The sequence below is a fragment of the Eulemur rufifrons genome, chromosome 4 (assembly GCF_041146395.1).
Source record: "Eulemur rufifrons isolate Redbay chromosome 4, OSU_ERuf_1, whole genome shotgun sequence".
NCBI classification, from domain to species: Eukaryota; Metazoa; Chordata; class Mammalia; order Primates; family Lemuridae; genus Eulemur; species Eulemur rufifrons.
In genome coordinates this window covers 55,534,859-55,553,088 of record NC_090986.1, presented here as the reverse complement: position 1 = coordinate 55,553,088, position 18,230 = coordinate 55,534,859, and the positions used below count along the sequence as shown (strand labels likewise).

The 18,230-nt window shown below is 34.9% G+C and overlaps 1 protein-coding gene across 1 annotated transcript in view; it reads left to right on the top strand.

Annotated features, from left to right (window-relative positions):
• PCDH17 (protocadherin 17) overlaps nucleotides 1-5,475 on the top strand; it is a 91,057-nt gene extending 85,582 nt beyond the window's left edge. Inside the window, exon 4 of the mRNA XM_069467191.1 lies at nucleotides 4,793-5,475. Within this exon, the coding sequence (XP_069323292.1) occupies nucleotides 4,793-5,475 (683 nt within the window). The remainder of the gene's footprint in view (nucleotides 1-4,792) is intronic.
• Nucleotides 5,476-18,230: the final 12,755 nt, after the last annotated feature.

Here is an 18,230-nt window from a genome sequence, read left to right as displayed (position 1 = left end):
AAATCTGTTTACAAAACAGAAATAACACCATTTTGTAGACGGTCATAAAGCACAGGTACTTCTCTCTTAAATATCCTACTCCCGTGGCCACAGCAATTTAAAACTTCCTCACTGATGCCCTGATTTATGGAGTGTGATTTTCAAACATCTATGACATGGACATTTATTTTGTCACTATAAAAACATAAATCAGAGGTAGATATTGCATTCATATATGAAGCCCTCATGCTGGAAACTTAAGCATGTTTTCAGATGTACAAATATGTGACCTCTCAAGGTAGCAGGTAAGTTTGAAACTCAGGGGATGAAATCCTTTTATATTCTCAAAAATTTCCCTGAGTGGGCACAAATTAGTTGTATAGAGCTTTGAAGACAGGGAAAATGAGTTGAAAATTCTGATCTGTGATAAATTTCTGATTGAGAGCAATACAGAATAGAATAAAGTGGTAAATTCTCTCCTAAGTAAGAAATGTTTGGCTGGTTCTTAGATATGTTTTTTTCAGTGTTCACGACAAATCATAACACACAAGCATTTCCCCCACGTTTTCCAAAGTAATTATGTTTGACAGAGGCCCACTTACTCTTTTTTAATCCTTGCTGATTTAAATAACATTTTGGTTTCAAATTTTAATCTTATACATGGCAATTGTTGGCACCTTTCACCTATCATTGAAATGGCTATGCAGTCTTGATGATAAAGTGACATTACAAAATTAAAATCACACTATAAAAATTAAATTATGGTGACTTTTGTGGAAAACTGCTAAAACTCAGTGATTTAAAGGCAGATAATTTTGTGTTTTATCTAAATATATTTGTCCTCACATAGATATAACTTAGTATAATTTCACAATGACATAATTCCCTTGAAGGTATATTTTGGCACAAAATGATTGTTTGCCTGATATCCTTAAGATTGAGTTAGTAAACTGATTACTCCAGGTTAGAGAGAGAGAGAGAGAGGAGAAGAGAGATTTCAGATATATCAAGCAGTATGAATATACAGATTTCAGGTATCTTTATGTTGATGCTCTTCATTCAAAATATTTATACATATATTTACATTTACATATAAAATTTGTCAATATATAAACTATATAAACTATCATCATTTTGTTAACAATAATAAAAGTTGTCTTATTTATACTATCCCTTAACTTATGAAGACTGAACTTTCATGTGTTTCACCTGTATTTTCCTTATGGCAATTGCTAATAATGTTCAGGAATGCTTTGGTTATGAATTTGAGATTTTTTAAAATAAATTTTTAGATTGTGTCCTGGAGAAGGCTCAGTTTTAATACAAACATACAAATAAAGGTCTATACGCAATGTGTGTGTGCGTGTGTGTACGCGTGTGGTTTATGTGCACCATAAACTGCAAGTACTGTAGTCATTTGAGTTACTTTATATGTTTTGCAAAAGTATCATAAATTAAGATGCAAAATTGAACTAATTAAGCTCGCTGCGTTAGATATTTCCCTTTGAGAGCTTGTGTAATATTTATAGATGTAGCTATGGAAGTATAGAAAATGATTTTTAATACTAAACAAGTGTTTAATGCTATTTGATTGTCACACGATACTTCAGGGAATCATACATTTAAAAGATTAGACACTGTAAACTTTCCCTCTAGGCAGAACTGCCCAGAGTTCCATCTGTTGGACTTCAGAATTGTTTTATTTTTGCAATATAAACAAGTTTGTCTCTCAGTTTCTCTCATTTGCATACTATTTAGATTATGCTGTATTTCTTGGAAAGGGTGATCATGTTGTATTGAGGGAAAGGATGAAAATAAAAGTAAATAATCTCTTGGAAATCCCAGATTGGACCTGAAGAAAAAAGTGAATATTGGATCAATTATTTTTGTTTTGATTTCTCCTGTCCAGGATCTCTAACCCTGTTTTCTCATATAAATATTGAATCTATGCACGTAGTGGCTGTCTAGGTAATTTGCTTCTTTTTTCACTTCTCTAGTTTATAATTCAACATATCTATTCTGGGATCCATTCTCCCTAAGGTACAGAGAGAGCAGTTTGATTATCTACCTTTATAGTTGTGGGGCTTAAGAAAACACTCCACATTCTTATTCTTTATTATAAGCATTTAGCTTATTGAGGGTATTTTAAAATATGTAATAGAAGGTATGCATGGCAGAAATCCTCCCAATACAACTCCTCTTGTCTTAAACCCCTGTTTCCAAGGCAGCCTTCCCTCACTGTCCATCCCTGTTCCATTCCCTCTTCATCTCTACTCCTTCCCTTCCTCTTTTCTTCCTCCCTTCACTTTGCTTTTTTCCTTCCCTCTCTTCTTTCTTCCTCCACCCACCACCCTTTTTGTCTAATTCTTTGTGACTAGCTAGTCATTTGTTGTATATTACTTATGTCTGTTTTTGATACCTACCTATTCATCTAGTTATGTTTCTTTAGAAATGATTCCCCTCTCTCATACATTCTAACTTGACCCTTGGTAGCTGTGGTTCCCTTTGTGCTCATGGTTTCTGCTGTTTATACAAGAGTGTCCATTCGATTTTCTTCACTGTCTGTGAACTGCTGCTGTCAAAATTACAGTCTAATCACAAGGTGAACTGCTTATAATGTATCATAATCAATACTCAAAATTTGCTCCCCAGGATGTGACATAAAAGAGTCAAGTAAAATGCTGCAGATTTTGAGCAGTGAAGTGCAAACAATCATTTTATGTTGGTGGTTTCAGATTCAAGGTCGATTTACACTTTCATACATCTGCATTATTCTGTCTCTCGCTCTCAAATTCATATTGAATTCATTCAGTGTTGGCTATCCAAATAGCTTAAATGGAAGGCCAGTCAATATCAGAATATAAAAGTATGTTAGCATATTTCAAAGAGAGTGCATGAGTTATAAATGAATTTTTTTTAAAAAATCATAGCTCTAAAAGATGCAAGAGTGTTACCAAGTAAGATAGATTGTAAAGTTTTCTACTTTTTTGAAAGATAAAACTTGTTGAGTGAAATGATGTTATGTTTTCTAACACTTACTGACAGGTATGGATAGAGGTAACATTTATGATTCCCATTTAGAGTAGGTAAAGAAAATAAAAACCTGACAATGAACTTTTCTGACTTCCTTTTGTTTTTTAAATCTTGGCTCTAATTTAAACACATAAATAAGGACGTCCTGGAAGATCCAATGTACCTAGCTTCTGCTGCTGATGTTCGTGCCAATTTTTCAATTTATAGATAGTATTTGAATCTGTGGGTGCATAGTTCAGTTTGAGATAATAAACTTAACAGTGACTATTTAATTCACTCATAAGAAAATATTTCTTTAAAAAATGACAAAATTAAAATAGAAGCAAGATACTTAAATATTTTTTTAACTTTTCACCAGCGTGAATGATACATGCTATGAAATACCACAGTATTTTTGTTCCATCAAGACACCATTTTAACCCTCCTTAAAAAAATTTTAGTCTCATAGGAAATTATTTTATCCTAAAAACTTTTAAGATAAAACAGGCTGTGGGGTTTTTAATAAAGAATTATTTACATATTGTAAATATAAATGCAGTTTCATATATATATTTATAAAGTAACTATACTAATTTATCAATGCCATTAAATGTGCTGCTTTTTATTTTGAATATCTTTCATGTGGACTTCTTTTCCTTGCACAGGACACTAGAAATAGGGATAATCTAGCATCAATTAAAAGGCAATCCCTGGGGCTCCTAAATGTGTAGGGAATTCCATTCCCATCACATAGAGGTAAATTGTAAATATCCTCTTCTGAAAGTAAAAGTTCCTAATTTACGAAGGATCATTAAGCATAAGGGGAACAACCACTTGTAGAGGAAAAGAACAACTCAGAAGATGCAATTCAAAGTTATGGTTTAAAATATTGAGGTCAATGGAATTAGGCAGCTATTGTCATAATGAAGAAATTTTCTTTCATATTTTCATGTTCATGTTGAAATAGGGATTATTAAAGAATGCTTTACTTAGATTCTCTATATGTCTATTGGCAAAGTAGAAAAGTAAAATTTCTCACAGAAAGCACTATTATTTAAAATAGGAAATCATGATTTGTCATTCATCCTGAACTATATCTGTTGAGTAAAGCCATTTTCACATACTTACACCAAAAACAAAAAGCTGAAGTGAAGAAAACTGATTACATGATCCATACACATAGCTAATAAAATAGGAATATGCACTTTTGACAAGCTTATTCATAATACATTCTGATAGAAAATTCCATTTGCCACTCTCGGTAGGAAAAGTAAGCTTTTAAAGGAAACCTTTTATTTCATGACTGTCACCATCATAACAATTACAAGCAAAATAGGGATAAGACATTTTTTTAAAAAAGCAGCTTAGAACTTGTTATGGAAGTTTGCAATCCAGTTTTTGTCCTGTTATTGGATTTGAAAAATTAGTCCCAATAATCTTTTTTGAAGTTCACTGTCTCCAGGATGGGTTACACAGAACAAAGACTAACTGATATCCCCAGGAGTTTAGTTTACAGTGATGCTCTGGTCTACTGAGAATGATTCTCCAATGGCCACGTCTTACTTCTTCCCAGGCTATGGGAATTCGTTAATATCTGGAGAATAGACTTAAATTAGACCATTGTCTCAACCAGCAGGTTTATGCAACCATTCTGAAATGTTTTAATTATTGTTTTCTTTTCCTTTTTAATTAAGAGACCAGAGGTCAAGCAAGCCCATTGAGAGCTGATCATAGCCTCTGTAGAAATTTAAAGAAAACTTACTTAACGATTGGATTTGCTGTTTTCTCTTTTGTTTTGCAGAACCAGAAGAGTGTGTTAATTGCACAGATGAATGCCGAGTGCTTGGTCATTCTGACAGGTGTTGGATGCCACAGTTCCCTGCAGCCAATCAGGCTGAAAACGCAGATTACCGCACAAATCTCTTTGTACCCACAGTTGAAGCTAATGTTGAGACTGAGACTTACGAAACTGTGAATCCCACTGGGAAAAAGACTTTTTGTACATTTGGAAAAGACAAGCGAGAGCACACTATTCTCATTGCCAATGTTAAACCTTATTTAAAAGCCAAACGTGCCCTGAGCCCTCTCCTCCAAGAGGTCCCCTCAGCATCAAGCAGCCCAACCAAGGCATGCGTCGAGCCTTGCACCTCAACAAAAGGTTCCCTGGATGGCTGTGAAGCAAAACCAGGAGCCCTGGCTGAAGCAAGCAATCAGTACTTGCCCACTGACAGTCAGTATCTGTCGCCCAGTAAGCAACCAAGAGACCCTCCCTTCATGGCGTCCGACCAGATGGCAAGGGTCTTCGCGGATGTGCATTCCAGAGGCAGCCGGGATTCCAGTGAGATGGGAGCTGTTCTGGAGCAGCTTGACCACCCCAACAGGGATCTGGGCAGAGAGTCCGTGGATGCAGAGGAAGTTGTGAGAGAAATTGATAAGCTTTTGCAGGACTGCAGGGGAAACGACCCTGTGGCTGTGAGAAAGTGAAAAAAAAAAAAAAAAAAAAAAAGGCATTGGCATTTTCTCGTCTCTTCTGTTGATTTAAAAATGATCCCTCCTGGTGACAACCCATTTTACAGGGATGAAGAAAGACCAATGCTGCTTTAAGGCTTTTAGTGAACATCTGAAGTGCCCACAAGTATGTTCTTTTCACTGCTGTTTCTTTTTCAGAGATAACAATGGTTTTGTTTTGAACAAACTTACATTAGGACAGAATTATCGATGCTTACAGAGGAAAGAAAAAAAAAGGGAGAAGAAAAAGGAGAGAAGAAAAAGGAAAATGAGGAGGCGAGTTACCTTTTGACAATCTGTTAGGAAGGTATGCAGTGTGAGAATTGAAATATTTCTGATCACTCTAAGACTGTCCTCCGTGATTTATGCTGACTTAACTGTTTACCTATAAACCCCATACCAAGCAGGGTCATAATTTGTGATCTGTGGTGGATTTCTAGCAGTCATCACAGGCTTCTACTGAAAGTCCTGAAAAGACCTTGCAGTAGTCCAAGCTACACCAAACATTAACACATATTTGTGGTAAACATTTCTGTATAAAGTTACCTGACACACATATAAACACAAAGAACATTCCATATCATTAGTCAAAGACAAAAATGAAAAAAACAAACAAACAAAAAAAAAAACCCTTGGTCATTTGTAAGACACTTCATGTCGTATAAAAGTTAAATGTAAAAAGATATAGTCCATTTTGTCCAGCACACACGTAGACTAATTCACTTCATTAAGGGAGAAGAAAATTTAAAGATTTAAAATGCCTACTTAGCATTTTAGTGTCCAAAATGATATAAATAATGATGAGTATGTTTTAAATTTGACATAGAAAAGTTCTGAAAAATAGTTACCATTGAGTTGTAATACTCAAAGAAAATTAACAAGATTAATATGTTTTATTCATCTGTGGACACTAAAATAGCTCAGGAAAGTGAAAATGTCTTAGACATATACAAATCACATGACCATTTAAATGTGCAAATGTAAGAAGATTCAATGTGTTTACATCAAATGACATATTTTTATTGATTTATTGCAGATTCAGTGCATATGAGCCAAATTGTTGAGTGTATAAGAGCTATATTGTGTATTTTATTAAATTAATATATAGTTGTGTTGCAAAAATATTTGGGCTTATATTGTAAATGGCAAGTGTTGCCTCGGTAGCTGTCGAACTCTATGAGTTTTGTTTTTTCCTGCTTCCTTTTCCCCATGGAGTGTGGGAAGCAGTGCCTCAGAGCAAAGTCTCTTGTTTAATGTATAGTCTACCAAGTACTACAGTACATAATCTGTTCAAAATGTGTTTGAGTGAGCTGATGGAGCTAACTGAAAGGTCAAAAAAGAAAAAAAAAAAATACATCCGTCACTCATGGTTATGTGCAAGTCCTTGTAGAAGCTTTCATTAAAGTCATGCTAAATCACAAGAGTTACATTTGTACCAATACCTGAAACTTCTTCATGATTTTTTCAATAACATACAGCTTCTGCCTATGTAGATATCATACCGTTGGTTCTCAAAAGTATTTTAAGTGGTCTAGATGTGTGTTCCCATTATATTTCAAATACATGAAAAATGCTTTAATGCATGTATCGTACCAGCACTGGTTACTTGCATTGTGTAGTGTTTTTCAAGAGGTCTGAGTCTTAACAAAATGTTTTTCCTTTATCTCAATGCTCCTCTGCCTCTTTTTATTGGCGTCCTTTGAGAACAACACACCTTCTATTCCTTCGTTTGCTTACACCTTTTCTTGTGACATTTAGCGAGTTTCAAATTTACTTCCATATGAGGCTAAGAAACCTCAAATTTCAGGAATTGGGAAAAATAAAATTAGCACTTGCAGAAGTAGCAGCAGATGGGAAAATGCCTTGATTGACATTTTCCTTCAGCATTTAAAATTTTTGGCATTTTACAGCTTCATGACAAACAATTTCGTGCCCATACCTTAGAAAATGTGGTGCTGAGTTAAATAAAGGCTGTTTGTGCACTGGAGCAGAAAAATGCATTATTTGCAAACTGGTGGAGAATTCTGTGCCTTCTTTTCTGGCCACCAAGCCAGTGTAGAAACAGCATAAATGTCATAAAATCCTTATATTAAAAATAAAAACAAAAGCAAAAACAAACATTAAACTAAATTAAGTTTTGTAATTTTGAATCTCAAAAAATTCTACCGAAAATATTTCCATCAAACGCTGTCAAGATTTTAGACTGTACCTCGTTTGCAAAACTGCTTTGAGAGGGAAGAGTGGACAACTCCCATCAGCCTTATTCTCTTGAGAACTATGTTTTGGTTCCTAGTAACAGCCTTTCCAAAGCTCTACTCTTGGTTTTTATTATTTGTAAATGTTTAAATTAGAAAAGAAGGGATCTTGTACATGTGAAACCTAATATTTTGGACAATTTATGTATCTGAAATGTGTTGTCTCTGTTACATGATGTTATTTTCGCCAGGAGACTACAGGTTGATTTAGCTTGATAGCTGAAATTTGATAAAAAACTGATTTCCATTTAGTCTTACCAAATGTTGCCTCTCTCTTACTAGACAGATAACCACTTAGTAAAATCTAAAGCAGTATGTAAATGAAACCAACAAAGAGAGTAAGGTTTATTTTTAAAGCATTATTAACGTTAAGTAACCAGTTGTTCAATTTATTATATGTGTCTGAAGACATTAAAACACCATAAGATTTTAAGAATTGGTTGTGCCAACATGTGAGGGATTTACCTTTAGGCTCTCTGTCACCAGTGATTTACTAGTGTTAGCTGTTTAACACATTATCTGTATTTAGTAGTGATTATTTATTTACAAGTTGGTGGTAATTCAGCAGTCAGGACTCTAAGCTTTTATAGTTGAATTGAGGGAATCTCACTATTATTCATTTGGCTGGCAACTGCCTTTATCACAGACCTCTGGTGCTTGGCTTCCAAGGAAGCCTATGAGATGCCAAAATTGCACCTTTAGGGAGCCACTTGCTCTAATGGGTGATGCATGATCAAACAGTGAGATTTGAAGGGGTTTCAGCATAATTTAGAATGTGAAAAAATGTCTTAATTCACATCTTTCCAATACTAACCCCTAGAAAAAATCCCACACATTCAAAATAAATAATGTGATACCACATTGTCTTTTAGGTCCTTAAGTAACTGAATCAAGCACAGGAAAAAAAAAAAAAAAAAAAAAAAACATTTCATGGAAATTTTAGTAAGAAACCCAAAGTTGTAAAATTTGCTTACTGATGAATTCAAAATTAAAAATTAGTAACAAAATAATCTTTTCATCGGATGTTAATGGTGAAAAATCTTTTCATCAAAATTAAAAGTAGTGAGAATCAGTGTTAGTTATACCTATACCAAAGTAAACATTAAAGAGACATATCATGCAATTTCAAAGACTGCTTTCATGTCATTTCTTACCCTGACATTCTTATTGCAGCAAATGTACAAAGATTGGCTCACTACTCCGTAAATTAATTGAATTCCTGCTTGGGAAATTAACTTGTTTTATTTTCCAAAATTAGCTGAGATCTTCTAAAACATGACTTCCCTTTAAAGGATCTAGACACTGCTCAATTTAAAATATGACACCATTAAAAAAAAAAAAAAGTCATGTAGTAATAGAGCAGTATGCTTTTTTAAAACCAGGTTAAAAGCTGTTTGTTGTCTAATGGAGTAGAAGTCATTAAGGTCAACAAATAGACAAGTGTGGCATAATATATGCCCACTCATTATTGTCTAATTATATTCTTTTGACAACAGACAGGATTTATCAGAGTATTAATTCAAATAAGAGTTTTGGCTATCAAGAAGTGTTGATTTGAAACGTAATTGAATGAGACTTGATTAAAGTTTGAATTTCCTGGCCCCAGTGTTTGCAGGTTGGCTATTCCCATTTATCAGCCCCATCACTCCATAAGGTTCTTAGCTGCACCAAGTGATTGGTGAACAAGGACAACAGCAACAAAAACAGAATACATTGTATGGATTTATCTCAACGCTATTGTCTAATGGCTGTGTTTAATGTGACCTATATGGAAAATGAGGACTCCGAATAAAAAGCTATTACTAATAGTGGCGTTGCCTTCCCTTGAATTCATTAACACAGAAGGGATGAGTTACACACTGCATACCACAGGGACCCTGATCATAATTATTTTGAAAAAACAACTGTGGCATCACAACTCATTTTGCTAGTTATCTGTTTGCCAGAAATAAGATTCTGAAACAGTTTTACTTAACAATAATGTCACTAGTTTCTCAATAGGAGTGGATTAACAATCTTTCAGATAGCTTAAAAAATGGCTAATCAAATAATTACCAGTGGGTGACACCCTAATGATACTTGTGGTTTTTAGTATTTACAGTTTGTGTAAAGGCAATTTGGTACAAGATCCCAGAGGATTTCCAAAAAGTCAGTTTATAAGCCTCCTAAGAATCTTACATGATGGATGAAAGCACAAGCAGTAGTCCCTCCTTACCCTTGAGGGATGTGTTCCAAGACCTTTAGTGGATACCCAAAACCTCAGAAAGTACTGAACCCTATATACAATATTTATAAATGGTATTTTAGAGTAAACACATATTTATCATGACATATTAAAATAATAAGCTTTTCTTTCTACTCATTCAACAAGCACCTGTGGAATTCCTACTGTGTGTTTTTGCTTTGGACTATTATCTCCCAGGAGTAAACACTAAACAAAGAATGGTGTCCGGGTTACAATCTGGTGGGAGAAACAATTATATAATTCTAGTACATATTATTCTTTATAACTTGGGCTTGATTGCTTGCATTTTTCCTCAGTTAATGCACACATCTCATATTTCTGCCATCTCAGTAACAGTGAGTGACATCTTCTAAATTCCAAACCAACATAATATTCTGCCTGTTTAATTTTTTTAAATTTTACTTTCCTTCTGAAAGCATAGCATTATCAAGAAGAGTTCATTGCTTTTCCATATTGAAGAAGATCCTTATAGGTTAGATTTATTGGACAGACTAAATAACTTATGTATTTATTCTTTTCTTCATTTATTTTCTGGCTTTTTCATTTAACACTGCTTAGGTACCAGGTGCTTTATAAGTATGTTAGGGTATAAAGAAGAGCTAAACCAACTGCATTTTTCCCTAAGAATGCTCATAGTTTTTGCCTTGATATCTACTAACATAGGAATTGACCTCATCCTACCTGAACGCTATTACCTTTGCAAAATGAAAATAATTTCACTTTTAAGGATGGCAAAAAACATATGACTACCATGCCATTCACTGCTCTCATGTGTGAGGCTGGGCCAAACTTTGAATTGAATTGCCTGAACCAAAGTTGAGGGAGCGCTGAGTCATTCAAACGAAGAGCCTTATCTAGCTATACTGCAACTAGCAGGAATTCATGAATGGAACATACCTTAATTACAGGCTAGCTCCATGTCAATGAAATGTTAAAGTCCCCCAAATAATGTTTTCTTAACTAGGTATACCCACGATGTACAATTTTTGGACAATATTATAGTTCTTTGTAGAATACAAAGAGAATTGGTTATTAAAGGTCACTATAGCATCAATAGGGCATGTAGAAATAGATTGACCAGTTAATGGACCATTTTCAAACTCCTTATTGCTTGCTTTTGGAGATGGTTGCACATGGTTCACTAAGGAAATATTTTCTATTCATTTTAGAAACTAATAATACTGGACGATCTCTTCTGCATTAGACATTAAATACTCAGTATGCTTAAAGGAGGGTGTAGCTTATTTTAATCTTCCTCCTTCTAAGCATTTCAGAGAGTATCAAAAGCTAACATAGTTTTGTGAAACTACTTTAAGTGGCAATTAAGCATGTTACAGCAAGGATTAAATAAGGGAGAGAAGACATCAGTGGGCTTCTACAAACTATCACACGGGTTGACTTTTGGCCCATTAGCTCAAAATAGATACTTTATTTTTCCTCTTACAAATGAAACATTCACTTTGAGAGAAACAATTTGTTATTTGCTCCACTCTTCTTTCATATACACATAAAAATTATTTATAGCATTCTAATAGACTGAATTTTGATTATAACATATTTAAAAATCCAGTTTCCTGAAGTTACATAACTTGATCAAATTATTCATAATATTATTCAAAGATTGTGAAAAAAAGAACCAAGTTTCGGATGCTTTTTTATTTGCCTTGTATAGATTATCATTGTATTTTGTTTAAAAAATTGACATCCAGGGTTGCTTCTATGAAACCTGTGTTTACTTCCTTAAGGGTTTACAGTGTCATTTTGGCCAACGAACAGAATAATGTCACAACCTAAATTAATACTAATAGTTTCTGCTTTTAGAGAACTTTCCAATTCATAGAGAACTCTCACAAATTTACAAGACATTATAGAATTAAGGACTCTGAAGCTCAAAGAAATAATTGGACTTATTCAAGAACAACTAGTTAGGAAGCCTTATAGCCAGACTTGAACTAAAAGTTCAATTCCTCTGATTGTTCTAGATTTTGTGAATTCCACAATTGTGCTGTAGTTATTATGTTACCTGTCTAGTATTTTTAATTTATCAGCTAAAAACAATTTTTAAATTATGGCACTAATAAGATCTCTCTTTTAAATTGACAGTCACATAACATACCTTAGAGATCATCTCTATGTTAGTGGTTCATAATTTAGCATTAAAGAATTTGAGAACCAGAGAATAGGGCTTGCCCACCACCAGATAATGAAAAGACATTATAAAAATTGTGTCTCTCTTAAGATTGCCCTCAGTATTTCCTCCATCTATGAAAATGTTTCACAACATTGGTGATGTGGTCTCTAAAAAATATTACAGAACATTAGAGTTTTTCAGTGAGCTTTATATATTTTCAACTGAAAACAATCATGTAGACTGTACTGAATTATTTTATATCATGAAGTTTTGCATATGCTAAACTATTAATAATAAGATTAACAATTGGTTTCTTGGAAATGATTGCATACATTGTAGTAATATTAAAAAGGATATCTAATATTACATCTGTATATGTGGATTAATATACACATATAAAGGCATGAATGTCTAATGATTTCAAAAGCCACTATCACAAAATAAAGTGGAGGAGGAATTTAAGCAACAGTAATACGGTGAAGGGATAAATAATGCATTTTAAATTTCTGACTTGCCTCATTCATATTGAATAAATATTATATTATTGGCTTCTTCAATGATCAGATGAAAAGGAGAGATTGCAATTGCTAGCAAACTCATTTTCAAGGTGGTTAATCAAAAGTGAAGTTGGTCTGACTGTGCCTGAATTTAACTTACTAAAAAATTGTTTAATATTTCTCCCTACAGTGCACAGAATTCTACCTAACTCTCAAGAGGTCCAGTAATAAATTTCAATGTCCCTTTAACACTAATTAATTCTTATATATTTTGGAAATCTAAATTAAAATAGATGGGATGTGATATTCATTCATTAGTTTTACTGATCTGCTAAATATCTGAGTGTTACCTCTTTAACAACATTAAATCATATTTTGATATTATTCTCCCTTAGCACTGAAGCTTAAAGACTATGTCTTAAATCTAATAATCTTTGAGATAAGATTTTTTAACTTTTATCCTTTCCCTGTCAAAATCAAATTTCTGCCTATAGCTCTTTGTTCATAGTATTAATTAAATACCCTACAATAGTTATCTATTATTCCCATGTGATTATTCTCTTGTTTTCATCTTAATTTCATAACTTTCTCTCAATAATAACTAAATATTGTTGTCTTTCTCATCCATTTATTTCTCCATTAAAATAACCCCCATATGTCTACTTGTTATAAATCAATTATGGAAGCAGCCATGATTTACACCATAATTACATTAGGTGGAAAATGTCCAGACTACTTTTGTAAACCTATAAGAAAACTAACAATAGTTTTAAAATATAGACTCTATGGAGTGCTAAAATTGATGAAATGTATTATGAATTTTATCAAGAGGCACACAAAGTGAGAAATAGTTTAGGATGAGGGAGTTTAGATAAAAGCTTTATGCGAGAGTGCTCAGCTATTTCATTGAAAGGTTGAAAAAGTGATAGAAAGTAACTCATTTTACTGTATTATTATCACCAATTTCTACATATTAAAAAATCCTCATCTTAAGATTTCATCTTGTGAAATGTTTGCCTTTGATTGACGATAAGAAAAGATAACCTCTGAGATTATGCACTTATGATTTCTTAGCCTGTGTTTCTTCCTAACACATCTCTAAAATTCAAATATGATATGTACTTCATCATTTCTTTCATTTTGTACAACTAAACAATTTACTCTCTGTTCCTAATCCAGAGAAGAAAAGGAAATTAGTCAAATATGGCTTTTCTGGTGATTTTCCCTCCTGAGACTGGCATCCCGACCCAATTCAACACTAATTTGTGGAGCATGTATTATATATTTTGATGCCATGGCACATACACATATTAACTAAATATAGTCTCTATAGAATTTACAATATACTGGGGAAGTAAGATATTTACAAAATACACATTGTGGTTGGTGCTACAAGAGAAGTGCAAGTTGCAATGGGCAAAAAGAAAAAAAAAGAGAAAAAGCAGGTATTTTCAGTGGAGGAAATGAGAGGTGGGGAAGGGAATTAGTAACAGCTTCTTGGAGACAGCAGCATTTGAATTGAGCATTTAAGGTAGGACAGGATTTTGGCAGCAGAGATGTACAGAAAATGCATTCTGGAAGAAGAGAGAAGAGAGGCAGCCTGTACAAAGACATTTAAATAAAGTCGGGATATTCTCTGATTGGAAAGTTACACAGGGTTGGAAAGGTGGGTTAGAACAGGTTGGGGATTGTTCCAAATGTGTGGTTTAGGAGATGTTGCATGAATGTCTGTCCTAAGGAAGCAGAGACTTGAGGACACCTGAATTAGGCTCACTAGCTTGGAGAGCTCTGCAGAGGGCTTGCCAAGCTGAATGTGAATTCAGGAAAATAACACTAGGACAGCTTGCTGCTGCCTGGTGATCCATTCTTTATAAGATGCTGCCTAATAGCACCTTGTTCTTGGGTCAGATCCAACTATCTAGAAGCAATGCCAACTTTGCTGAATCTTGCAATTCTCAGCTTCAAGCCATCAGCAGAGTATTTATGTGTATGTTTCTAACTTCCCAGAAATAATTCTTCCTTTGAAATCTGAAATCATGTTTGAAGATTTGGGAGGCAAAGAGAAGAGAAAGGTGAAGATCAAGGGCAGAAATGATTTTCATCCCTGGAAAATTGGCTTTTTAATATTCCCAGATTCTCCAAGCATCTCCTGAAATCTACTGTGTAAATTGTGTTTGGTAGAATAATTTTATTGTTAAAATCGTTTGTCTGTGTCCACTGTCCCAAGCTGACAGAGGTGTCCTATATTAATATTCTATACATACAGGGGCTTATAATTATTGATTATTCAGGCACTAAAATATAGAATAATGACCTTAGATTAGTAGTTCCCAAGTGGGGATAATTTTTCCTTCCAGGGATATTTGTCAATGTCTAGAGCTGCAGTCCCCAACCCTGGGGCTGAGGACCAATACCAGTCCATGGCCTTGGCCTGTTAGAAACCGGCTACACAGTAAAGGGTGAGCTAGCAGAAGCTTCATCTGTATTTACAGCTGCTCCCCATCACTGGCATCACTGCATAAACTCTGCCTCCTGTCAGATCAGCAGCAGCATTAGATTCTCACAGGAGCTCAAACCCTACTGTAAACTGCGCATGCGAGGGATCTGGGTTGTCCACACCTGAAGATAATCTAATGCCTGATGATCTGAGGTACAACTGAGGCAGTGGTGCTAGCACCGGGGAAGCTGCAAATACAGATTATCATTAGCAGAGAGGTTTGACTGCACAATAAATGTGCTTGGATCATCCTGAAACCATCCTTCCCCCTGCCCTGGTTTGTGGAATAATTATCTTCCATGAAACTGGTCCTCGATGCCAAAAATGTTGTCTAGAGACAAGTTTGGTTGTTAAGACGTGGGGGTAGAGAAGCTGTTGCTACTGGCATCTAGTGGGCAGAGGCAAGGGATGCTATTAATGCACAGGAGAGCCACCCACAACAAAGATTAATCCTGTCAAAATGCCAAATAATGTCCAGCTTGAGAAATCCTGCTGTAGAGAGAAAAGATGTAGGTAAGAAAACAGGAGTGAACAACACTGGGTTTTGGCTATTGAATATTGAATATTAAATGGTTGACATGTCTTCTTCCAGAGCTTAGAGAGAAGTCCTAGAAATTCTTCTAAATTCCCTAGCAATAAGTACCTCTCTCCACCTTCCTGTGGATATGTTCTTCTCTGGAGATCGGCAGGACTAGCGTCTTCCTGAAGCTGAGAATATTATCTGAGGCTCCATTCAGTACCAATAGCACACATATTGGAAGAATATCCATGGAATGAAAGGGAACTGTATTTCTTGGGATGAGTTTTCTCTGTTGAAGAGATCTAAAGCTGATGCCCCAAGGAAGGCAAATAAAACAGAATTCCCTAGCTGAAAAGGAAAAGAAAATAATCTGCCTCTGGGACTGTCTCACAGATCTAGGCTCCCTTGCCTTATAGGCCAATCAACATGACCAATTTATCCCCCAGGCTGAAGTCACCTGTCCTTAGTGTGTATGTGAAATCTACCATGACATCGGGAGTTTGTGGAGGCCAAATGCTAGGAAGGTGATGATGGTAGAGAGGCGGCAGACGAAGAAATGACCATGTTCAAGCAGAAGCGAGGTAACCACATATAGACCTGGGTGCTGTGTAATGAATACAGATCTCTGTTGGTCTCTTAGGGATCTTCCAAGCACAAACACTGATTTTAATTCTTTCAAAGTAATACATGGAATGCCAAAAATGTCTGATTGACTTTCTAAAAGAGGTGAGGGGAAGGTGAGTGCCAACGGTTTCTTAAAAGTTTTATTTCTCTTGACACATATTCTGTTTTACCCATTTGTAAGGCAGGGTAGGCGGTTCCAGTGCACATTTTATGAATTTGAACTTGAAATGACTCTAGTTTTAAAAATAATAATGGTAATGTGCTAAAAGGGTGACAAGAACTCCAGTGGCAAAGTTGAAAGTCTGCACACTGACAGGCCAATTAATATAAATAGTAATTACCATAGCCAATATCCACATTAGAGACTGGATTTGATTTGGCTAAGCATGCATTAAGTGTGTTAAAAATAAAGTTATTATACACTGTAGTGAATACTAGCATTACCAAAAGGCCAGGAACACGTTGAAAAGCAGAGGCGTTCACAGAGAAAGGAAGAGGAGGAAACCGCAGCCTCAGCCTGGGAGGCGTCCTTCCAGTGGAGACTCAGTAACTCCCTAGCGCCTATGCAAACTTGGTGCATCTTCTAATATTAAAAACCATTATAATTGTGATAGACCACTACTGTTCAAGCTAATTTACTTCGTAACAGTTTATTTCCATAATAGAATTTGCATTTTATTTTACAGCAAATGTTATGATTCCACCTGCCCTATTTTAGATAGAATGCCAAAACGAAGAGAGAAAAGATAAACAATTGAAGACTAGAATAAAGTACTAGAAACATCTCATCCATTCGTTCCCACTTGGCAACACTGAACTTGGTACCCAGGATAGGGCGTGTCAAACCCTGATGCCTACCCTCACGTATGAGTGTACCAGCTTTCTGTTTCCATCTTCTCTCTCTCTTTCTCTCTCTCTGCCTTTACTGTTGTAGTTCAATAAAGGTAATTTCCACAGGTGATGCGAAGCCATACTGAGTTCACTGCGAGGGTGTATTCATGTTGAGAAATATTAAAGACAAGTGAGAAGTTACATGCAGACATAGAATGACTTACCGACCTTTAACACCACTCCTGCCTACCTGACTTTTATTGGCCTCAGAAAGACAGGAGGCCAAACTGTAGTTCACAGCCTAATATAACAAAGCATTGTTTTCTTACCTTCTTCTGTTATCAAGAGCATGGAATTTGGGGATATATGTTCCTTTTTTGTTAAGGCATATGCATCATTTTAAAAATATATATATGCACACACACACAGAGATTTCTTTCTGTTTCAAGGTTCAAATTCTAGGGTTACACAGCTGCCATTTTAAAGGTGACTCATTACAGTCATTTAGAGAGTCCCCTAACAGATGGATGGGACTTTGTTTCCCAGGGAACATGACGGGTTACGATTTTCAACAGCTTTTAATCATTCCAACAAACTTATACACATCTGTCAAATACCCTATTTGGGAAAGTTAATAATACAGAAATCTGAAAGTGACAAAGTGCTGGATTTTAAAAAAAAAATATTATTCCATAAAAATTTTGCATAAAGAAAAGAAATCTAGGTGAAAACATATTTCAAAGTTTATTTTTTAATTCTTAGTCAAAAACTCCTTGAATGTTTAATAAATTTTGTATTTATTATTGAACAATAACTCTAAGATGCTTCATAAGTAAAAACATTAGGGACAAAGCTACAAAAATATTAAGAATTAAACCAAAAAATCTTCAAGCATATATTTAAGCAAAGCACAGATTTTTCTCTTTGAAAATTTAGCATTGCACAATTAAAGTTTTCCAAATGAATGGAATTGAAGGTATTTCCAATTATAACGTTACAGAGAGGAAGTAGAGGATGGTAGTAAAATGGAGGATGGCTCTGTAGCTTAACCGCCTCAGTTAGAATCATAACTCTTATCTACCACTCTCCAGCTATGTGACCTTGTACCAAGAGTGGGCAAAATACAGCCTT